The 25,342-nt window shown below is 46.0% G+C and overlaps 1 protein-coding gene across 2 annotated transcripts in view; it reads left to right on the top strand.

Annotated features, from left to right (window-relative positions):
- large1 (LARGE xylosyl- and glucuronyltransferase 1) overlaps positions 1–25,342 on the top strand; it is a 232,777-nt gene that overhangs the window by 41,422 nt on the left and 166,013 nt on the right. For both annotated transcript variants that reach the window (XM_084330085.1, XM_084330086.1), the window contains exon 2: positions 9,255–9,445. In XM_084330085.1, the coding sequence (XP_084186211.1) occupies positions 9,340–9,445 (106 nt within the window). In that variant the 5' untranslated portion in view covers positions 9,255–9,339. The remainder of the gene's footprint in view (positions 1–9,254; positions 9,446–25,342) is intronic.

The raw sequence follows: 25,342 nt of genomic DNA, 5'->3' as shown, positions 1-25,342 counted from the left end.
ACAGAGAGCGGAGGAATTGGGGAAAATTGTGTTTATTTGAAGATTTTCAGAAAGTTAGAGCCACCTGCTGATGCTGTCTGTTGCGCAGAGCGGCAGCTCTCTTGATTGGTTCCTGTTTGTTTGCTGTTTTGATTGCTTTGTGCAGTCGATGTTAGAACTCGCTGTTGGAACGAGATAATACTTTCTACCGTCCACGTCAGGGACGTTTGAGAGGCTGCAGAACTCTAGAACTATTATAGTATCTAGCTGAGCCGGTCGCCAGATGATTTCCAATTTCCACGAATATATATCTTTTTTTTTTTATTCAGTCAGGCCACTGAACTTAGAAGCAGGCCAGGCCAGTGTTTCTAGTTGCAGCGGCGCAATGGTTAGATAACCTATGTGGGGCACAACCAGGAGATCACTGCAACTCACAAGTTGGATAACTATCTCTTTCTCTATCTCTCTCTTGCTCTCACACACACACAAAGGGAGCCGCATGTGATTGGTGGAGGCGGGACCCTTACAAAAAACTAAAAATCCATCAAAATCAGTGTTGTTGCTAATCATTGACACATGCTAGCCTGTAATAATCCCCCCCAGATAAATCTACTTTGCATTTGATATATTGCAAATATATGCCATCACACACACTGGCATTTAAAGGGTTAGAATTATAAAATTAATATGTGGTGTTATGATCAGGGCTGAAGTTGAATAAAAGATTGTATTATTTTCAATCTGACATTACAAAAAAAACGAAAATCCATTGTTGCTAATCATATATGCTAGCCTTTTTTTTAACAATAATTTGTGATGCCATCACAAACACTGGCATTTAAAGGGTACAAATAAAAAAAGTCCTGCACCAGAATGCAGGAAATTAAGTCTTTGTAACAAAGAATTTCCTTGTGGGGGACCCCCAGCTTAAAAAGTGGCCTGACTGGGGCTATATTTTGCACTATATTTCCTGGCCTGAATGATTTCCCCAGTCCGGCCCTGGTTAAAAGCCTCCAATGCTTATTAGTGTGTGTGCGTTTGAACGTTTGCATGTTTCAACCATACATTTCCATTTATAAAAAAAATAATAATAATTTTTTTTTACCTCCTATAATAGTGGGGGTCGCGGCTCTCTGACAGCGTTATTTCGGGGGTCGCGGCCTGACAACTTTGGGAACCCCTGTGCTAGAGCACTGAGGTCAGCAAATAAACTGCTCTTAGATGTCCCAAGGTCTAGGCTAAAGACTAAAGGCGATCGAGCTTTTGCGGTGGCTGCCCCTAAATTATGGAACAGTCTTCCACTGCAAATTAGGTCTGCCCAGACCCTACAGAGTTTTAAAACACAGCTGAAGACTCACCTGTTTTTATTGGCGTTCTGAGGCTTGGTAAGCCACACATCCCTTGGTCGTTTCGTGATTGTTTTTTAAACTTTATTGTATATGACTTTGTGTGTGTACTGTATTTTGTATTTCTTTTATTATTTCTGTTCTTGTATTGTACAGTACTTTCACTTTGGTACAACTTTGGTTGATTTTAAATGTGCTATATAAATAAAGTTGACCATGACCTATTAGGAATGTTTTACTGGACGACATTTTAAAATACATATCTGAGGTTTTACTCCTCTTGGAACCGGCAACCTCTCACCCCCCAAACAACAATCTCTCCATTTTTTCCCTCATTTTATCGTATCTTATTGTGTATTTTCTTATCTTATAATAAGCATTACAAACCATTTCTTTGGTGAGTAATGAATTTGGATCCTGCAACCTCTCACCCCCCAAACAACCGTAATCTCTCCCTTTTTTCCCCTTATCTTATCTGATCTTCTCTTATAAGAGTTACTACCCATTTCTTTGGTGATGAATGCACTTGGATCTGTTAACCCCTCGCACCCCAAACATCCGCCAGCGCGCTCACGGTGCCGAGGAGGAGCATGCCACTCAGCTAATCACCTTGGCGCCGGAACGCGCCGTTGCCAGGCGACCCGAGTGCTTTTAATAATAATCCCTCCTCTGTAGGCCACGGAGATGGAGCCGGGGTCCCTGTCCCGACCCGTCCCGTCGTATTTGTGCCGACAAAGCAGCTCTTAGGAGGATGCTGGATTCATCCATCTCTCTTTGTGTCATACTATCTATTCGTGTCTTCCGAGATTAATTTACAAGCCACTAATTTCACTTTCTGTGCCGCATACAAATTTGTGATTATGTTGCTCAAAGACAATTTGTAATAACCCCCCCCTTCCACCACCGCCATTAATTCAGTTCACACTGATGTCATCCTTACCCTTCTGTTTTATTAATGGCCATTTAAAGGTGAAAGTGTAATCCAGTGTGCTACATCAACCACATAAATAAAGCCTAATAATTTAGGGCTGACCAGCAAGCCGGTTATTAATCTCCCTTTAGAAATGCTGTATTGTGGGGAGGGGGACGGCGGGGGGGAGGGGGGGGTAGCGTAATGCATACCCTTTGTCTTGTGTACAATATAATTCTCTCCAGAGGAAGTACTTTGTTCTTTTGCTAAATGAGTTTTTCCAGAGGGGACAACAAAGAATATCTCGTTTGTGCATTGAAGTTTTAATGGTTGCTGATGAGGAGGTCAAGGCTGTGGGCCGTCCAAGAGCCTGTTACAGTTGTTTATATGCTATGAGTCACCCTCCTCCCCCCTTCTTCCTCCCCCGTCTCTATGCTGTGATGTCCACAGTAGCACGGACAGCAGCTGAATCCAGCCCAGGGTTCACACAAGGTCCTTGAAGTGCTTAAAGTGCTTGATTTTTTAACAAAAAAAAGGCAAGGCCTGGAATTCCTTGAAAACAGCAATTTTTTTAACAAGGTGCTTAAACTTCCTTGAAATTCAAATCAATCATTCGCATTGAAAGTTATGTTCATCCATGATAAAATTGTTCTGAATCAATACATTTAATTTTTTTTATTTAAAGTGTAACTAATTGGTTTTAAGACATAAATATTGGATTTCTTCAATAAAAAAACTGCATTTAAAAGTGAATTGTATCCTTTTAAATGCCCTTTTTAAAATGAAAAATAGTGCTTAAGAAAGTACTGAAAGTCCTTGAATTTCATTTTGCAATGTCTGTGGGAACCCTGCCAGCCGTTCCACTTACGAGGCTAGCGGTGCCGGTCCAACCCGACACCGGTGATCGCGTGCGGTGGGTGTGTATCGCTTTTATACGTCTTTACCTGCAACATTGGATCCAGTGTGTACTTACTGTGTGTAGCACCGTTCTCCGACCAGCTACACCTGAACAGCATGGGTCACTCTACGGTACCATCCAGTAGGGATGGGCGTGAGTAATCCACTTGCTGTTTTAACTTAACTCTGTTGGTTTTTGAGGGAACCTAATTTATTCAAATACATCTACTAAACGTGCCTGTCTGTTTTTGCCACTGAAACTGAAATCTCGCTCTGAAATCTCGCTCTGGAATCTCGCTCTGAAGTTTTTCTCTGAAATCTCCCTCTGGAATCTCGCTCTGGAATCTCGCTCTGAAGTTTTTCTCTGAAATCTCCCTCTGGAATCTTGCTCTGAAATCTTGCTCTGAAATCTCACTCTGGAATCTCCCTCTGGAATCTTGCTCTGAAATCTCGCTCTGAAATCCCACTCTGGAATCTCGCTCTGAAATCCAGCAAGGAGAGAGTTGTTGCAGGAAGACAACAGTGGAAGCCAGGGAGAGTTGGAGAGGAGGAAACATTACCGTGAAGTTTGTTGTGTTGGAATACAGCTAGCTGAATTCAGCTGAATATCCCAAATGGGGATCAATAAAGGAATATCTTATCTTATCTTAAAACTGATCAAAACAGTGGCTCGTGTTTGCCAACAACATGTCGCCCACGTTGCGTAGCATTCATAGACTATTGATACGGACAGGCTGAAGTTGTGGCTAGCTAACCGGTAGCGTTAGTTGTGCTAACGTCACACAGACCCAAACTAAATCTGTATTTCCATCAGTGGAGAGACCTGCTGCAGACAGAGTGGAGGTCGTGTAATTATTACAAATGGTAATTGACTGTTTTGACTGACAATAAGCATTAAGCATCACCGTGCATTGTGATTGCTGCTATGCTCTTGATGCGTTCAAAGAAATTGATTTGCATAACTCGCTACTCGAGTACTACTTGAGTAATCAATGCTAGGAGTGCTAGGACAACATTACCCGTGCCCATCCCTACGGTCCAGGTGTTGCCTGCCCAAGCAGAGAGAAAGGTGTGGGGCATCTCCAGGATCTGTCAGGGGGGCTGGGAAGCTCCAGCTCTCTCCCCACTCACGTCCTCCGTCACCTGCACGTCTCTCATCTCAGAGACAGGTGTCAGCTTGCCAGCCCCAGAGGGTGCCACGAATCCTCATTACCCAGGGAGGGAGACCGGGAGACAGACGGGGACCCGTGTGCACACTCCCTTTGAAAGTCAGCCCTCCTCCCCGTGCTCCCTCTGGTCCAGCTGGGAGTGTGGGTGTGGGCCAGTGACCCCCCCCCACGCCCCTACATACCCCACTGTCGGAAGAGCTTTCTCTGGTCTCCCAGACGGGGACAGGACAGACTTGACAAGGTCACCTCTCTCCGAATTGGTCGAAGCTCTCTTGGCGGATAGCGCAGCTCGTCTCTTCCTCGTAAAATTATGTTTGAATCTGGAGAAGAGAGAGGGGTGTGGCTTGGTGGAGATTGTGTCTCTAGGTTGCGTTGAAATACAGCAAACGTAAGGAGTACCTTTTATGCCGACACTAACCTCTCTTGGGAGTTGATTGGAGGAGAGAGTTTTTCCTTTTGCACATTTGAACTCACATCAAACATGTATCTACAGACTCTGCCAGCACTGACATATAGATTAGATTAGATTAGGTTATACAGCACAAGTACAGTACAATGAGAATAAGTTTAGCAGAGTGCAGTACTGTATTGTTACAATACTGTAACAGTAAAGTGCAATAGTAATATACAATGTACAGTTGATTAAACTGGGTATACAATATATACATTAGTACTACTGAGTGTAGTGGTAATCAGATGTATGTACAGTGTTGCAATGCGATGCAAATTCGGGAGCTCCCGTTTGATCACATTAAACTGCGTTCTGAATAGCATTGTGGGCGGAGCTCCCGTTTCATCACATTAAACTGTGTTCTGAATAGCATTGTGGGCGGATCTCCTGTTTGATCACATTAAACTGTGTTCTGAATAGCATTGTGGGCGGAGCTCCAGTTTGATCACATTAAACTGCGTTCTGAATAGCATTGTGGGCGGAGCTCCCGTTTGATCACATTAAACTGTGTTCTGAATATCATTGTGGGCGGAGCTCCCGTTTGATCACATTAAACTGTGTTCTGAATATCATTGTGGGCGGAGCTCCCGTTTGATCACATTAAACTGTGTTCTGAATATCATTGTGGGCGGAGCTCCCGTTTGATCACATTAAACTGTGTTCTGAATATCATTGTGGGCGGAGCTCCCGTTTGATCACATTAAACTGTGTTCTGAATATCATTGTGGGCGGAGCTCCCGTTTAAACACATTAAACTGCGTTCTGAATATCATTGTGGGCGGAGCTCCCGTTTGATCACATTAAACTGTTCTGAATAGCATTGTGGGCGGAGCTCCCATTTGATCACATTAAACTGTGTTCTGAATATCATTGTGGGCGGAGCTCCCATTTGATCACATTAAACTGTGTTCTGAATATCATTGTGGGCGGAGCTCCCGTTTGATCACATTAAACTGTGTTCTGAATATCATTGTGGGCGGAGCTCCCGTTTGATCACATTAAACTGTGTTCTGAATATCATTGTGGGCGGAGCTCCCATTTGATCACATTAAACTGTGTTCTGAATATCATTGTGGGCGGAGCTCCCGTTTGATTACATTACGGAAAAACATTTGACCTCCTTACTATGGAATGGATCACTGACATGTAAAAAAGCTGCTCCCCCCCCCTCTCTGTGCCATGTTCACCTTCAGAGCCAATCAGTTAATTCCGTCCCACCAGAACGTCCCTCCCCCTCTGCGTGTTTCAGCCAATAGAGCACGTCCGGAGTAATAACTGCCCGTCACTTTGATCATCAACACGTAGCGATTTACCGCCGAGCTCTGGGTATTAAATTCCATTTTCTATTAACTTACTGTCGGGGGGGGGGGGGCCTGGCCCACCATTGATATCTATAGCCGTGGCGACTATAAACTCGGAACGCGGTGTGTATGGATATCGCATTACTTTTAGTATTGCATTAGAGAGCGAGATTAGACGAGATTGAATGTGATTTATTGAACCCCACCCCCCCACCCCCCCTCCCTCCCCCCCTACACCCATCCACCCACCTCTACCCGGACTTTCAATTCTCTCTCTCTCTCTCTCTCTCTCTCTCTCTCTCTCTCTCTCTCTCTTTCTTTCTTCTCTCTCTCTCTCTCTCTCTCTCTCTCTCTCTTCTCTCTCTCCTCTCTCATCTCTCTCTCTCTCTCTCTCCTCATCTCTCTCTCTCTCTCTCTCTCTCTCTCTCTCTCTCTCTCTCTCTCTCCTCTCTCTCTCTCTCTCTCTCTCAAGGAAGTTAAGGAGTAGGAGGCGACCATCAGGGGTGCTGGTGATGGAGGGGGGGGCTTGTTAAGCTGCAGTCAGCGTTTGAGAAAGCTAAATTTGACCGTGGGTTGAAGAGAGGGGGGGACCAAGAATAGACTTCAATCAACCCCCACCCCCCCCCCCCCCCCCCCCCACCATCAATTTGTCGGAGAAGAATCCACGGCCCTGTTTTTCAATGAAGAGAGAGGTGAATCCATGTGCACCCCCCCCCCCCCTCTTCTCCCCGATTGAGCCGTCACTGTCTCCGCCCTGTGACGTCTCACTTGCATAATAATACGGTAATGAAAGCCTCTGGTGGTCACATTAGCGGAGAGATCACAGAATCAAATCGGAGGGCGCGCGAATCAAGACAAAAAGGGTCACACGCTCCGAGGAACCGGTCAAAACGGCGCTCCCCGAGACGCGCTAATCGCAGACATCCGCGCTTGAAAGAGAAGAGGCCTCTAATCCCCCCCCTCGCTTAACCCAGTCAAACGGCTCGCGCCGCCCCCAGGGGCAACAAGAAACACCCCCCCGAGGGGGATTCAATAAGCACAAGGGAGATACAGCGGGTCCAAAACGCTGCTGCTCGGCTGTTGACAGGGACACGCAAACGGGAGCACATCACTCCTGTCCTCGTCTCCCTTCATTGGCTGCCTGTGCAGTTAGGGTCCATTTTAAGATCCTGCTGTTTGCTTATAAAGCAATGAATGGTCTGGCCCCACCCTACCTCACCGAGATCATGCACCCCCTAGTCCCCCTACACCCCATTACGGTCTCTGAGGTCTGCTGACCAGTCCCTCCTTGTTGTCCCCAAATCCAGGCTAAAAAACAGGGAGGACCGTGCATTTGCGGTTGCAGCCCCCAAACATGGCTCCAATGCTCCCAGTGTTTAAAGTCTCATCTTAAAACACATTTGTTCTCCCCTAGCTTTAAAAAAAAATTGTCTGCTGCTGTAATTTTGTTTGTAGTTCTGTGTACTTACTTTGTATTGTGTTTATGTGTTTTTTAATATATTATGGTTTTTACTGTGAAGCACTTTGGTCAACAATGTTGTTTTTATTAAATGTGCTATACAAATAAAGTTGGATTGGATACAGCAGCAATAGGAATAAATACCTTCAAACATCTTCCCTCTCCTCTCATGGTCCCAGCCGACACTCTGATAATTGGCATGTCGTCTGTGTGCCAGACAGGGGGGGGGGGGGGGCATCCCTGGGCACCCTCTGGTAAAGATAAAAAAAAAATCGGCTCAGGTCAGCCGGCTAATTGGACAAATGTGGTTATAATGGAACGAGGATTTAATATAATATCGTATAATGAGCCTTCTATACTGTCTGCTTCTCACTGCGGTGGGAAAATGACCAAAATAGCTACCCTGAAGGAGGGCGGGGGGGAGGGGGGGAGGGGTTGTAGGGTCATCTGAAGCCAATATCTGGAGCCGCGTGGCGCGAATGACAAATTATATATGCGACGTTTCACGAAGCACAGCGCGGGTGGCGGGTCACAGCGGGTTGAACTTTTCCATGATCACCCGGTTGACGTCAGTTTCATCATTCACATGCATTATTCACGGGGCTACAGTACGTTAGTTGGCCCACTAGAGACTTTGAGATTCCATTGACTGGTTTTTCCCAACCTCTTCAAAACAATTCCAAAAACAACATCTATAATTCTCTGCTCTGCTCCCCCCCCCCCCCCTCTCTCTCTCTCTCTCTCTCTCTCTCTCTTTCTCTCTCTCTCTCTCTCTCTCTCTCCTCTCTCTCTCTCTCTCTCTCTCTCCTCTCTCTCTCTCTCTCTCTCTCTCTCTCTCGTTCAGGCGTAGAGGCAAAACAGGGAACGTCACTGACTAATTCAAAAGTTGTAGACTTCTTCTGTTCTCTTTTCACTCTGATATGTTCGTGGTGAAATGGCCCTTCCTGTCCCACGGCGTCAAGCCGGGATAAAGACGGTGTACTCGGCGGCGTGAAGCATTTTAAATCCGGCGAGCGGCGACAATTACATTTTGATTACCCCGACAAAGACGTCGTCATTATAAAATTGCGTACGTTCAATTTGATTAATTTTGGTACACATTTTGAAGTCTTAATAGTTACGCAGATGTGACGAGACGGCAATTCAGTCGGCGATAATTGAATTAATATGCAATTAAAACCTCACACCAAGCGATTAATTTGCAGTATTGTGACGAGCAATTCATTAAGTAGATAAATGTGCACATTAATTCCGATTAGCAATTTTACAGATTGAAGCAGTTGGATTTCCACATTCATAACGTGAATTGTTACGTTTATTTTTTATTTACACTCCTAACTGCGTATACATATGGTAGCAGTGCTATGGCGGGACCTTGGATCCTCTAACTTAGATTATCCTCTTCCGCTTCAAGGTCCTTGACCTGGCATATCGCGCAGTGAAGGGCACGGCTAAAGACACACTTATTCAATCAATATCTGAAATGAAAAGAAAAATGGAAAAAAAACACTAACCTTTTTACTGTCTTATACTATCATGCACTCTTACTACTATACTAATATGTCTCTACTACTATGCACTCACCACTGCAGCACCCGACTTTCAGCACTGTTTGATGAACATTGTTACTCAGCTGAAAGAGTTGTACCCTTCCTGCTGACTTGTCGTAACAGAACTTGTAAGTCGCTTTGGATAAAAGCGTTCAGCTAAATTACTAAATGTAAATGTGCTCCTCCTCCTAGACTGCACCATGCATCGTACCGGACATCAGCTGCTGCCCACCTAGGGGTCACTTTACCTCCCAGTCCCCTCGCCTTGCCCCAGAGGATGCTGGGAATGTGTCGCGGGCGCAGGAAGTTCCTGGCGGCGTCCCTCGCCCTGCTCTTCATCCCCGTACTCACCTGGCTCTACCTGTCGGCGGGGAACTTTCAAGGTAAGCCAAATAGACTTTTAAATGCGGACAAACAACCGATGAAAACCTTCTATTTTTGTCTAGGGAGGATGGGGGCGACGGTGGCTCGGGAGGTAGAGCAGTCGTCTGGTCATCCCAGAGGTTCCCCGCTTTCGATTCCTGCTCCTCCCGGGCAGCGTGTCGAAGTGTCCTTGAGCAAGACACTTATCAATCAATCAATCAAATTTATTTGTATAGCACATTTAGACATGACACTTGTCAACCAAAGAGACAGTAAGTCGCACAGCTAAAAAAACATGGGTAGTACATGGGTAAACAGTGAAAGCAGTAGGTAGGTAGGTGATCAACCACTGCAGCCATTGTTGTTGTTGTTGTTGTTGTTGTTGTTGTTGTTGTTGTTGTTGTTGTTGTTGTTGTTGTCGGGGCATGTGGTAGAGAGCGACACATTTCTCAAGGTGGTGGTAAATTAACGAACCACTGAGGCCTTTCCAAAAGTTGATTACTTCCTCAAGACGATTTAGTCCAGGGGGTCTCTGTGCCATTTTAATGACTTTGTGTTTGGGTTAGGCTTGAAATTCCGCCGCTGTTATTAATTATGATTAAATTGACGGTTTTGATTGGTGTGTATGTGTGTGTGGGGGGGGGGGGTCACAGTCACTGGAGAGAGTACGTGGGAATGAGTTCCCATAAGGTCTGCAATGTCATTATTGAACTTGTGGGGGTGTGGGAGAGACAGACTCAGGGCAGGATCCACAAAGAATGGATTGCAATCTGTTCATACAATTTTCAATCAATCAATCACCTGCGCGGTGATTGATTTATTGAAAATGTTATTAACAGATTGTAGAATGGGTACAATACAGTACGGCTCAATACACACAATTGTTAACACAATCCCGCCCAAGCACGGACTCGCCCCTCCATACCTGTCCGACCTCCTTCACATCAACATTCCCACCCGGCCCCTCAGGTCTGCCTCCTCCATCAACCTGACCGTCCCCCCAGCCCGTCTGTCCACCATGGGGTCAAGAGCCTTCAGCTGCTCTGCCCCCCGCCTCTGGAACTCCCTCCCCCCCGACATCAGGAACATTGACTCCATCATCCCATTTAAAACCCACCTCAAAACCCACCTGTTTAGGCAGGCGTATGTCTGATTTTATTTTTTGTCTGATTTTATATTTTAATGGATTGTGATTGTGAATTTAACTGTTTTTAAATTGTTGTACGGCGACCTTGAGTGCCTTGAAAGGCGCCTTATAAATAAAATGCATTATTATTATTATTATTATTATTATTATTATTATTATTATTATTATTATTATTATTATTATTATTATTATTATTATTATTATTATTATTATTATTATTATTATATATCCGGCTTTCGAATCCATGCGTTGTGGACAGAATCACGGACATATCTGTGGGAAGTTGTTATTGCTTTTATTCCATTTTAATAACCTATTCAAGGTCGCGGAGCGGCACTGCAGATCTTCCCTACTCTATGAATTCAACAATGTGCAATACCGGCCAGATCCTCTTATCGCGCTACTGCAATGTGCCCTGTGGGCGAACGGATCAGTCTCTTTGTTTTCTTTCAACGGAGATTTCAGTAGCACGATTCTGGATCTGCAGCCTGTAGCTTGGATTACGTTTCGAATCGCAGATTTCACCATGCAATAAGGGGATTTATCATCAGCCAATGGACATATCGATCTACCAGATGGCGATCGATAACGGGGAAATGCTCGGGGGGATCCAATCAAGTCAAGTCAAGTCAAGTCAAGAGTTTTAATTGTCACGGCATACAGGTATACAATGAAATGCGGGTGGTCTTGCCCGCAACGATGTGCAATACAGTGGTACATATAATAGAATCAAAAGAAGAAACAACATTGTGCAGTAACAGGTAGCAGGTAACATGGAGTGACATCTCGGTATCTGTACATAGTTATTTACAGAGCATGTGTGACATGCTAGTTAGCTTTGGTAGTGCAATACACTGTTCCTGTTATTCTAATTTAAAGTGTCCTTTCCTTTGGCCATAAGTGTGCGTGTGTGCGACATGAGTGTGTGCCCGCTCATGTTAAAGTGTTAAGTGGCTGCTCGTGTGTGAGCGTGCACAGTGTGCGTGTCGTGTGTGTGTTCATGTGTGCTTGTGTGTGGACAGTTCAATGTTCTGAGCACTCAATGTTCATTGTTCATGGCTCTGATGGCCTGGGGGAAGAAGCTGAGCCTAAGCCGCTCTGTCCTAGTAGCTGGGGTTCGCAGGCGTCTGCCTGACCTCAGCAGCTGAAACAGGCTGTTATTGGGGTGGTGAGGGTCTTTCATTATCCTGCAGGCTCTGGATTTGCACCTCTTGTTGTATAGAACCTGCAGGGGGGGTAGTGCAATACCCGTGGTACACTCGGCTGAGCGCACCACTTTCTGTAGGGCCTTCTTGTCCTGTGCCGTGCTGTTTCCATACCAGGCAGTGATGTTTCCGGTCAGGATGCTCTCTACAGCTCCTGAGTAGAAGGACTGGAGTATCTTCCCAGATACTCTGAACTTCCTTAACTGTCTCAGGTGGTAGAGACGCTGTTTCGCCTTCTTTACTACTGTGTCTATGTGTGTTGACCATGTCAGGTCCTCTGAGATGTGGACCCCCAGGTACTTGAAGCTGCTCACCCTGTCCACGGTAGCCCCGTTTATCATCAGTGGTGTGTGTGTCTCCTGCTGTCCTCTCCTATAATCCACGATCAGTTCCTTGGTTTTGCCAATGTTCAGGAGCAGGCTGTTGTCCTGACACCAGCGTTCCAGTACCTCAACCTCCTCCCGGTAGGCCTTCTCGTCGTTGTCCGAGATCAGCCCCACCACCACCGTGTCATCTGCGAACTTCACTATGGAGTTGGAGCTGAACTTGGCCACACAGTCGTGTGTGTAGAGTGAGTACAGCAGGGGGCTCAGAACACAGCCCTGGGGGGACCCGATGCTCAGGGTGATGGTGTTGGAGGTCTGACCCCCCACCCTGACCGCCTGGGGTCATTCGCTCAGAAAGTCCAGTACCCAGGCGCTCAGGGCGGAGCTCAGACCTAGCTCGATCAGCTTGTCCACCAGTCTGGTGGGGACTATGGTGTTGAACGCTGAGCTGTAGTCAATGAACAACAGTCTCACATAGCCCCCCTTCTGACGGTCAAGGTGCGAGAGGGTGCTGTGCAGTACCTGGGAGACCGCGTCGTCGGTGGACCTGTTTGTCCTGTATGCAAATTGCATAGGGTCCATATCACTGGGGAGGGAGGCACAAATGTGGTCCTTGACCAGCCTCTCGAAACATTTCATGACCACAGAGGTGAGTGCCACCGGTCTGTAGTCATTTGGACATGCTGGGGAGGGTTTCTTCGGCACAGGGATGATGGTAGACATCTTGAAGCAGGCAGGGACCACTGACTCCGCCAGTGATTGATTAAATATGGCGGTGAACACAGGGGCCAGCTGGTTGGCACAGGTCTTGAGTATACGTCCTGTTATGCCATCTGGGCCAGCAGCCTTCCTGGTGTTCACCTGCATAAATGCTCTTCTCACACTGTGTTCCGACAACGAGAGAGCGTCCCCCCCCCCTCGCGGTTGCCCCCCCCCTCCACAACAGCCGGCGCGCCAGTGACGTCACTAGCCGGAGAGCCAGCAGCGCCACTGTCTACACCAAACCGAGCGTAGAAGGTGTTGAGCTTGTCCGCGAGGGAGGCGTCGTCGCTCCCCATTGAGGGGGCGCTGACTTTATAGTCAGTTATTGTCTTCAGTCCCTGCCATAATCCTCTTGTGTCGTTTTGTGCCATTTGTGTCTCCAGTTTGTCAGCATATGTCCTCTTAGCAAGTTTGACAGCTTTGCGTAGAGTATAGACTGAAGCCTTATACTCCTCCATGTTTCCTGACTCTCTACCTAGGTTGTAGGCGGTGGTACGAGAGTTCAGAGCTGCTCTAATAGTGCTATCCACCCACGGTTTCTGGTTTGGGAAAATCTGCACCGTTTTCCTGAGGACAATACCATCAGCTATTGTTGTTATGTAGCACACCACTATGTCTGCTAGTTCACTGACGTCACTGGCGCTTCCTATGAACATATCCCAATCCGTGTCTGCAAGCACGTCCTTGAGCGTGGCCTCTGATTCGTCGGTCCACTTCTTTGTCTCACGTGACACGACGGCGTCACGTGATCTCTGTTGATATGCCGGAAATAGCAAGATGGAGTCATGATCGCTCGAGCTTGTGGACCCCGTTAATGGCGGAGCGGCTACTGCCTTGTAACCCGCTTTGAACGGGGAATAGCAGTGGTCGAGTGTGTTCTTCCCTCTGGTGGAGCAAGCGATGTGCTGAAAAAAGGACGGCATCACTTTCTTCAGGTTGGCCTGGTTGAAATCGCCGGCCACTACCATCGCTGCGTCTGGGTGTTTGATCTGGTGTCTGTTGAGATGATCGTGTAGTTCGCCCAGCGCTTTGCCCGTATTCGCGTGTGGGGGAATATACACGGCAGTCATGACGACTGCTGTGAACTCCCTCGGGAGGTGAAACGGACGACATAGGATAGAAAGATGTTCCAAGTCCGGCGAACACGAGTTTGAGAGGACCTGCACCCCCTCGGGATTAACCCAGGAATTGTTCGTGATGAGGCAGACTCCGCCGCCGATGGTCTTTCCTGAGCCAGCGTTGCGATCTGCACGTAAGACTGTGAAGGCATCCGAGGGAGAGACGCTTTTGTCTGGGGTCGTCGACGTGAGCCATGTCTCTGTGAGACATATAATGTTGATGTCTCTCATCTCCCGTTGGAACCGGACCCTCGCTCGAAGGTCATCCATCCTACCCTCCAACGAACGGGCATTCGCCAGAAAGATGGATGGAATTGCTGGGCGGTAAGCAGCTCTTTTTAGTCTCAATCTGATACCTCCTCGTCTCCCTCTGTGTCTTCTCCTGCCGTCGCCTTTGTTCTTTTCTTTGCCGCCATTCTCCCGTCTGATTTCTGCTGGCCATTCTAGGTCAAAAGTGTCTCCAAACTCCTCTTTGAGCCCGGGGTTCAGGTCCATAAGTGTCTGACGGTCGTATGACGTACCCGCCAGTGTTGCTTTAAATAAAAAAGTAGCAAAAACAAACATAATAGCTAAAAGTGAGTACATCGTTGCGGAGCTAAAACCAGAGGCGTCTGACCAGGGTCGCGTCCTCTACATACGGCTCATGGTAAGATCTTTTTCACGTAAATTACAGCCCGATCAGAGCTTGCTATGATACTCAACCAGCCAACCAGCATGTGGCTACTTAGACAAACACGGTTATTGGTAATCAATAATAATAAACGCTGTCCCGCGCCATTGGATATAACGTTAGCAGCTATTAGCTCTATAACTAGCCTTCCAGAAAATATACTAGACCAAATCCGCTATAATGCTTATATTCACGGCGCTATAAAATGAGAACCTATTGATGAATTTTTTTTCTTCTTTAAGCCATTTTGAAGGGACGGTTTATGGACTTCATTGACAATGAGAATGGACAGATAGCAATACTATAAAGTATATATTTAGCTGTACAAAAAGCCCCACGTTTGTTTACAAAAGCTGGCTCTCAACCATTATATTAGACGCGAAAAGTGTTAAGGGGATGCAGACCAGAGAAAGACTTTCGTCTTGTTTACATCAGGGTCCCCCATTTTCAATTCATGATGAATTGTAAGTAAGGGTGCAATTAATAATAATAATAGCTTCATTTTATATAGCGCCTTTCAAAAAACCCAAGGTCGCTTAACAATTAGCACTGTGCAATCCATTCTTTGTGAGTCAAGTCAAGTCAAGACATTTATTTGTCACAGCATACAAGTACAATGAAATGCGGGTGGTCTTGCCCGCAACGATGTGCAAATAACATATAATAGAATCAACATTGTGCAATAAACAAGTAACATTGTGCAATAAACAAGTAACATGTTAGGGCATATCGGTATATGTACATAAGTTATTTACAGATCATGGAGGACATACTAGGTCCTTTGCAGTGCTGCCACAGATTACTTGTAAAAGTAATCTGATTACTGATTACTGATTACTCCTTTAAAAAGTAATCTTAGTTACTTTACTGATTACTTGATTATCAGAGTAACTTAGTTACTTTGAAAGTAACTAGGTTACGAAGTCGTCCCCCCTGCTGCTGCCACAACATAAGAATGACAAAAAAAATGTAGTAAAATGTACTCAGTTTGAGTAAAATGTACTAATAGGGCAGGTAGGCCTATCTTGCTATCTATAGATCTATAGATTTCACAAAAGATAAATGGTCAATAACACCACATGTAAGCTGATATGTAGCCCACCACCTCCTAATAGACAGTCTCCTCCCCACCGCATGTATATATTCCCTCCCCGCCGTATGTATATTTCTCTCCCACCCACCCACCCCCTCCTAATGTACAGTCCCCTCCCCATCATATGTATATACTCTGTCAGGATCTAGGGGTAACAGTACTGTATATTTGAATACCGTTTATGTCACAAATGTATCAGTACTAAATACCTATATGTCCCTATGCCATAAATGTCATGTATGTTGTGTATGTCATAAATGTCTATATGAATTGAAAATGGGGGACCCTGATGGAAACAAGACAAACGTCTTTCTCTGGTCTGCATCCCCTTAACAATTGTATGTATTGAGCCGTACTGTATTGTACCCATTCTGCAATCTGTTAAATAAAGTTTTCATTCATTCATTCAGCCTACCTTTGAGGCCTGCCCCATTCAGATATGGTTCTACGTTATTATTATTTATTATTGTGTGCTACTGACAACCTACATACTGCAGTATGGTGTTCCATGTTCATGAATAGTGCAATGCAAAAGATGTTTAACTCAAAGGTGGAACATACTGTTTGGCTGGTGCAGCTCCGAGTCCTGTAGAAGTCGATGGTCGTCCTGTGCTGTATATTCCATATGCGGTAGACAGTATTTTGTTTCCTCCGCAAAGTTAATGTTTTTTTCACCCGGCTTAGCTGACACAAACGTTAAGTAGACTAGTGAACTTCCAGTGCAAGAAAGCGTTACGAGCGCGAGCGTCTCCCTGCTAGCTCGCAGTTTAGGTCAGCCTGATAATAACAATAACAGCCGCGCCCACCAGCATGGATCAACACGCGAGGTTGCGTGCTGTGACGTCACTCCCCAATACAAGGAAAAGCTTTCCAAACGTATATTTGACTGTCGAAAACAAAAGAAAATACTGCATTCCGCCTGCATTATGATGAGATAGTAACGAAATAGTAACGCACAGCCACTTGGACAAGTAACTGCAATCAGATTACTGGCTTGTAAAGATTAACGCGTTAGATTACTATTTTCGGGGAAAAGTAATCAGATTACAATAACGCGTTACTTAGTAACGCGTTAGTGGCATCACTGGTCCTTTGGTAGTGTCTTTCTGTACATGCTAATTTATACAATCTCCGGTTATACTATACTTTTTTAAAGTGGCCCTTCCTTAGTGGCCATAAGTGTGGGCGTGTGCAGCATGAGTGTGCGCCTGCTCATGTTAAAGTGGCTGCTAGTGTGTGAGCGTGTACAGTGAGTGTGTTGTGCGTGTGCTCATGTGTGCTTGTGTGTGGAGAGTTCAGTGTTCAGGGCTCTGATGGCCTGGGGGAAGAAGCTGAGCCGAAGTCTCTCTGTCCTAGCAGCTGGTGTTCGCAGGCGTCTGCCTGACCTGAGCAGCATGAACAGGCTGTTGTTGGGGTGGTGTGGGTCTTTCATTATTCTGCAGGCTCTGGATTTGCACCTCTTGTTGTATAGAACCTGCAGGGGTGGTAGTGCAATACCCGTGGTACGCTCGGCTGAGCGCACCACTCTCTGTAGGGCCTTCTTGTCCTGTGCCGTGCTGTTTCCATACCAGGCAGTGATGTTTCCAGTCAAGATGCTCTCTACAGCTCCGGAGTAGAAGGACTGGAGTATCTTCCCAGATACTCTGAACTTCCTTAACTGTCTCAGGTGGTAGAGGCGTTGCTTCGCTGAGTCTATGTGTGTTGTCCATGTCAGATCCTCTGCGATGTGGACCCCCAGGTACTTAAAGCTGCTCACCCTGTCCAAGGTAGCCCCGTTAATCCTCAGTGGTGTGTGTGTCTCCTGCTGTCCTCTCCTATAATCCACGATCTAGCCCACAGTGGGGGAGACAGACTCAGTGGGAGACAGACTCAGTGGGAGAGACAGACTCAGTGGGAGAGACAGACTCAGTGAGGGAGACAGACTCAGTGTGGGAGACAGACTCAGTTCGAGACAGACTCAGTGGGAGAGACAGACTCAGTTGGAGAGACAGACTCAGTTGGAGAGACAGACTCAGTGAGGGAGACAGACTCAGTGAGGGAGACAGACTCAGTTGGAGAGACAGACTCAGTGAGGAAGACAGACTCAGTTCGAGACAGACTCAGTGGGAGAGACAGACTCAGTGAGGGAGACAGACTCAGTGGGAGAGACAGACTCAGTGGGAGAGACAGACTCAGTGAGGGAGACAGACTCAGTGTGGGAGAGACAGGCTCCGTGTGGGAGAGACAGACTCAGTGTGGGAGAGACAGACTCAGTGTGGGAGAGACAGGCTCAGTGTGGGAGAGACAGACTCAGTGAGGGAGACAGACTCAGTGTGGGAGATACAGACTCAGTGTGGGAGAGACAGGCTCAGTGTGGGAGAGACAGACTCAGTGGGAGAGACAGACTCAGTGTGGGAGAGACAGACTCAGTGTGGGAGAGACAGACTCAGAGTGGGAGACAGTGGCTCAGGAGGTAGAGCAGTCGTCTGGCAATCTGGAGGTTCCCGGTTCGATTCCCGCTCCTCCCGGGACACTTAACCCCTAATAGCTCCCGATGAGCAGGTTGGCACCTTACATGGTTGCCTCCGCCGTCGGTGTGTGAATATGTGTGTGAATATATGTGAGTGAATGTGTGAGTGAATGGGTAAAATTTTTAGTAAGCGGGAAAATTGTAAAGCGCTTTGGATAAAAGCGCTATATAAAAAAAGCAGCCATTTACAGGCTCAATACTCAGTGTGGGTCTCAGTGTGGGTCCTCTCTGCTTATCTCTCTCTCTTCACTTCTCCCCCTTCTATAGCTCCCCCGTCTCTCCTCTTGTCTCTCCTCCTCCTCCCCCCCCCCCCCACCCTGCCACCAGCACTCAAATCAATAGATTCCTTGATATGTTTAAAAAAAGAAATGCTCTTAAAAAATGTTTTTATTCATGTTACTGTTATTTTTCTGTATGTGTGAAGGTAATGTAATGTTTTATGCACACAGGCATATGTGGGTGTTTCCCTTCGGTCATGACATGCTTTATCAGGGGCTGTGATCGGGATGCGTCTATACTTTCCGCAACGGAGCTCGGTTTCCGGGTTCCTCTGATTGGCCACGACCCCCACGTGACCCGCGCTAGCACGCCCCCTTATCCACCGCTGCCGCTGCCCCTACAGCTTGCCGCTGTGTTGCAGCGCAGAACGGCTTTGACGCTCGCTTCCTGAGTCAAGAAACGCGCCACTCTGAGTCAAGAAACGCGCTGTTGGTAACACCACCCACTTCAATGACAGAGCTCTCTTGTTTAATAATATTGTCGCGTCATCTTAATATGCTGCTTATGCAGTTATCAGCTGTACGCTTGCTTCCTGAGTCAAGAAACGCGCCACTCTGAGTCAAGAAACGCGCTGTTGGTAACACCACCCACTTCAATGACAGAGCTCACTTGTTAGTGTGGGTGACCTGGCGAAGCCAGGTTGCCACCCACACTATACATATCCATACTCTTTTTATTTATTTATTTATTTATTCCACCGATTTTGCAAACACTTTGCAACACGTAAGCGTTCGCGCCCCATACACGTGAAAGGTATCAAAACGAGCGGCTTGCCTATGGCAACACCGGTCTCCGAACTCGTAAAGTTTCACCGCACCGTCTGGCTACGAATCGACTTTAAACGGTAAAATTTCGGAAATACAGTGCAATTTAGAGTTTCAAACACTTTGAACACTTTGCAACACGTAAGCGTTCGCGCACCATACACGTGAAAGGTATCAAAACGAGCGGCTTGCCTATGGCAATTGCGGTCTTCGAACCCGTAAAAGTTTCACCGCACCGTCTGGCTACGAATCGACTTTAAACGGTAAAATTTCGGTCCCATTGGGAATGCATTGCATTTTAGAGTGTAGCAGCTGAAATAATCTTTTTCCCCCTACCTTGGGTGAATTGCGAGTGTGATCTCAATTTTGGACGTAGAAATAAAACAAACACATCAAAACGATGACACGGCTGTCATCCCGCTCACAAAAGAAAAATAAATGGAATTGGACATTTCTATCTCAACTGACGACCATTTGTTTGAAGGTTCTCCTCCCCATTGACCGCCATGCAATCGCCCTCTAGAAATCACATTTTTCACTCTATTTTTTAGCCTTCTGTTCCGATCGCCGAAGGAGTGCCACAATATCGCACGAATGCCACAATATCGCGCACAACCCTTCGCCTACTCGTTGTAGTGCTCATGTGCGCGTCACAACGCTTCATCTCTTATAGTTTTCTTTTAATCAACGTGACAATGCAGTCATGCATCTGCCTCCATAGAAATGCATTGGATAGAAAATATGCAAGTCATAGTGATTGCTTCACCTGTGTGGCTCATGGCTCACTCATGATTGGTTCAGCTGTGTGGCTCGTGGCTGAGCTGCCAATGACATCATCCACTTAACCCATCATTGGCCATCACTGTGTTGCAGTACTGAATTGCTGACAGCGCCCTCTGTCTTGTGGGTTGTGTCATTGTACTCAGTAGGGATATCCTCTTTCATTTTTCATTGGTCCATGTTGACCACCTTTCATTGGTCGATGTTGACCACTCCCCCGATCCTTAGACCACGCCCCCTTAGGCCACACCCCCTCAGTGTATCTCTTGAACCGTTTGTCGTAGAGACTTGCGGATTGTGCCATTGGTCGATGTTGACCACCTTTCATTGGTCGATGTTGACCACTCCCCCTGTTGACCACCTTTCATTGGTCGATGTTGACCACTCCCCCGATCCTTAGACCACGCCCCCTTAGGCCACACCCCCTCAGTGTAACTTGAACCGTTTGTCGTAGAGACTTGGGGATTGTGCCATTGGTCGATGTTGACCACCTTTCATTGGTCGATGTTGACCACTCCCCCGATCCTTAGACCACGCCCCCTTAGGCCACACCCCCTCAGTGTATCTCTTGAACCGTTTGTCGTAGAGACTTGCGGATTGTGCCATTGTACTCGGTGTAATAGTGTAATAGTGTGTAATAGTGTAATAGTGTAATAGTGTGTAATAGTGTAATAGTGTGTAATAGTGTAATAGTGTAATAGTGTGTAATAGTGTGTAATAGTGTAATAGTGTGTAATAGTGTAATATTGTGTAATAGTGTAATAGTGTGTAATAGTGTAATAGTGTGTAATAGTGTGTAATAGTGTAATAGTGTGTAATAGTGTGTAATAGTGTAATAGTGTGTAATAGTGTCTAATAGTGTAATAGTGTAATAGTGTGTAATAGTGTAATAGTGTAATAGTGTGTAATAGTGTAATAGTGTGTAATAGTGTAATAGTGTGTAATAGTGTAATAGTGTAATAGTGTGTAATAGTGTAATAGTGTGTAATAGTGTAATAGTGTGTAATAGTGTAATAGTGTAATAGTGTAATAGTGTGTAATAGTGTAATAGTGTAATAGTGTGTAATAGTGTAATAGTGTGTAATAGTGTAATAGTGTAATAGTGTGTAATAGTGTAATAGTGTAATAGTGTGTAATAGTGTAATAGTGTGTAATAGTGTAATAGTGTGTAATAGTGTAATAGTGTAATAGTGTGTAATAGTGTAATAGTGTGTAATAGTGTAATAGTGTAATAGTGTGTAATAGTGTAATAGTGTGTAATAGTGTAATAGTGTGTAATAGTGTAATAGTGTAATAGTGCAATAGTGTGTAATAGTGTAATAGTGTAATAGTGTTATAGTGTGTAATAGTGTAATAGTGTGTAATAGTGTAATAGTGTGTAATAGTGTAATAGTGTGTAATAGTGTAATAGTGTGTAATAGTGTGTAATAGTGTGTAATAGTGTAATATTGTGTAATAGTGTAATAGTGTTGCGGGTTGTGTCATTACACTCAGTAGGGATATCCTCTTTGATTGGTCTATGTTGACCACTCCCCCGATCCTTAGGCCGCGCCCCCTTTTTGTATCCTTTGAACCGTTTGTCATAGAGACTCGCGAGAGACCCTCTCCCCCGTTGGCCGGCGGTGCACAGGCGTCACCCACACTTTCACAATTTCCCCCGTGCGGAATTGTCTAGTTTAATAATATTGTCGTGTCATCTTTTTTTTTTTTTTTGGTCTTTTTCCCCCTCCATTTTCCTCCGATTTTCTCCCATCCCAATGCCAGTCGTATGCCAATTCCCAGTCCCTTCCTGATCGCTGCGCACTTACCCCCCACAGTCAGATCATCTGGGAGAGTGGAGGCTACCACGTGCTTCCTCCGACACACGTCCAGCCAATCACCGCTTCTTTTCACCTGGCAGCGCGGATTCTCATTGAGAGGGCGTAGCGTGTGGGAGGACCACACTATCCCCCTCACGTCCAATCCGCGCTTAGCAGGCGCCCCGACCGAACTGTAGGAGTCGCTGTTTACAACGACCCGGACCCACCCCGCCAGCTTCTCCCACCCTCTGATACAGCCAATTGTATCAGTGCAGACGGCCAGCCAAGCTGGTGACAACCCCGGAGCTGTGAGCTGGATTCGAACAGGCGAATCGAGCTCACAGCTCCGGGGCTGGTGACGAGCGCAATCTCCGCTCGGCCACCTAACCGCCTATTGTCGTGTCATCTTAACACTTTGATCGCCGGGGTTAAATTCATATTTACCATGCCTCGCCAGCCCTATTTAACATGGAGAAGTTCCCCTTCTTTGCAGGGCTATAACATTTTAAATTGTATTGCTAAATTGACATTACTATGGCCCATTCAACGTCCTATATCTATTGTTCAGGGTGTAGCAACGTTATACTTTTTCATTCACATATTCATACTAAAATACGGTCTAAAGTATAAGTATGTTTTTATCGTTTTCTGCAGCTTTCTCCAGAACTTGATTTATAGCCCCAAATGCATTATATTGATGATCAAATACAGTTTGATAGGAATCTGTGCGAGATAAAAAATGTCAACTGGACGTGCTTCTAGGAGTTACTAAGTATGATCTGATGTTGACCGGATGGGCGGGGGATCGTTTATAATTTTGTGGGCAACCTTACAGTATATCATTCATCTAGTGTGGGTGATATGATCATTAGAGCAGTTAGTAAAGAACACGTTGAAAAATAACGCTGGATCTTACCGTATCTTCCTTGCGCCATTGGACGATGAGCATGGAACTGAAATATTCCTATTATGGGATGTAGAAATACCCGATCCATTTCCAGGTTGTATAATAGTATATACGTCCAAATCATGTTGTTTATCGAGTTATTTGCAACCGATCGACATCCAGTGTGTCAAGATGGAGTCCTGCTAACGATAGCGAGTGCCCGGACGAAATATGGGTGAGCACCACTTCATCCGCATCACTTCCTGTTTGGGCGATCGGCCGATCGGCCACCAGATGGCGCTCTTGAACCGTTGGAGAGTTGAGAGGGGCTCACCAGTACATATAATGTCTCCGGGGGAGAAATATGATTTCGATCACAGATTTTTGAAATATTGATATCAAAGACGCTGTCCAGCGTCTTCGGCAGAATAAGCATGGCGGGGAAAGACGCTGCACAGCGTCTTCGCCGATTAAAGTGTTAATATGCTGCTTATGCAGTTATCAGCTGTATTTGGCATAGACGCCTGAGTCAAGAAACGCTATTGTCGCGCCCGCCACTCTGAGTCAAGAAACGCAGTCATCTTAATATGCTGCTTATGCAGTTATCAGCTAGCTGACTAAATGTAAATCTTATGCAACGCCAGTCAAGAAACGACCGCCTCAGCAGCATCACGCATCAACTGTAATGTGGAGTGGACTTAAACATATTTACAATTAGCATTTTATAAAGTAGAACTGTAATGTTTACTTTCTCAGTCAGCGCTAAGTGCAGCATCTGCCGCGCGTGCGTCAACACACAGGCGAGCGTCAACACAGCGGCAGCGGTTGATAAGGGGGCGTGCTAGCACGGGTTCTCCGTTGCGGAAAGTATAGACGCGATCGGGATGTGTGGGGTGTTTATGGACTGGCTAATCCGGGGGAATTCACATGCCTTCGAGCAACACTGTACTTGTTGTACTTATGCTATGCCTATTCTTATGTCTGCACTTTATACATTGTTTTTATTCTGTCAACTGTATGCTGATTTTATGTTAATTTTGTGCTACTTGCTGTGCGGCACTTTGGGCTGCGGTCCATGTGGGAAGGGTGCTATATAGATAGTTGTTATTATTTACTATTATTATATTATAAAAAACATGCATGCATTGAAATGTCTTGACGACATTGAAAATGAGGGTGATCTCAATTGTCCTTTTCGATGTTAAATAAAGGTTTGAATGATGAATTAATGAACAAATACATTCACACATTTGCACTGACCTCTGCACTCTATGAGACCAGAATGGAAACAAGCTCTGGAGATTTTGTATGCCTGTACTTTTGACAGTTATGCAATTGTATCATTTTGCAGCTCCCGTCTCCCATGTTATTCTTCTCTTTCTCGCTCTCTCTCTCCGTCTGTGGCTGCTGTGTGTTTATCTCTGCCGAGACAGAGAGAGAGAGAGAGAGAAGACGAGAGAAAACTCTGATGCCGCTCAGGGATTAGAAATAAAGACTTTTTACAGTTCACTTCCTGGAAAATGCACAACAAGAGTCCCAGACAACAAGCCACGCTAGGACTAGTGCAGTAATACTGTTCTTCTAACACTCCCCTCCAGTATAAAGGCACAAGCTCTCTCGTTCGTTCACTTGGCTGGGTTTTCGACCGCCTTCATCGCGTGTTCCGTTGGAAGTTGGGCTTTTTTCAAGGCTGGCCGAGTTCCACCCCTCTGGGTTTTCCTGCTACTCTCGGAAACGGGGGAGGGGGAGGGGGATAAGTCTTTTCAAAATCCCGAAAAGAGAGGAAAAAGAAGCGCCCACTCGAGGGACACGGGTCTAAGGATAATATTCCCTGCGCCGGCTCAGAAGTGGAGATGAACATGTCTGTGTCCTCGCCGTGACTCCGGCCTCCAGGCGCTTCCATAACACCGGGCCCATCCCCCGTCTGGCGGGCCGCTCGGCTCCACAGCCTAAAAGTGTTTGTTCCTCTTTCCTTCCAGAAAGGTCCCCTGAAATGCCATCAAAGTGCACCAGCTAAGGGTGCACAGTTGTGGGAAGTGTGTGGATGGTGAATTTCAGAGTAGTCAGTTAATCGGGTCGCTTTGGTCTTCGTCTTGGTTTGGTCTTGGTTTGGTCTTGGTTTGGTCTTGGTCTGGTCTTAGTTTGGTCTTGGTTTGGTCTTAGTTTCGTCTTAGTCTGGTCTTAGTTTGGTCTTGGTCTGGTCTTTTTTTGGTCTTGGTCTGGTCTTGGTTTGGGTTTGGTCTTGGTTTGGTCTTAGTCTGGTCTTGGTCTGGTCTTTGTTTGGTCTTGGTCTGGTCTTGGTTTGGGTTTGGTCTTGGTTTGGTCTTGGTTTGGTCTTGGTCTGGTCTTGGTTTGGTCTTGGTTTGGTCTTGGTTTGGTCTTGGTTTGGTCTTGGTCTGGTCTTGGTTTGGTCTTGGTTTGGTCTTGGTTTGGTCTTGGTTTGGTCTTGGTCTGGTCTTAGTTTGGTCTTGGTTTGGTCTTGGTCTGGTCTTGGTTTGGTCTTGGTTTGGTCTTGGTTTGGTCTTAGTTTTGTCTTGGTCTGGTCTTGGTCTGGTCTTGGTTTGGTCTTGGTTTGGTCT

The sequence above is a fragment of the Notolepis coatsorum genome (genome assembly GCF_963971535.1).
Source record: "Notolepis coatsorum genome assembly, chromosome: 15".
Classification (NCBI taxonomy): Eukaryota; Metazoa; Chordata; class Actinopteri; order Aulopiformes; family Paralepididae; genus Notolepis; species Notolepis coatsorum.
This window is presented reverse-complemented; position numbering and strand designations above follow the sequence as displayed.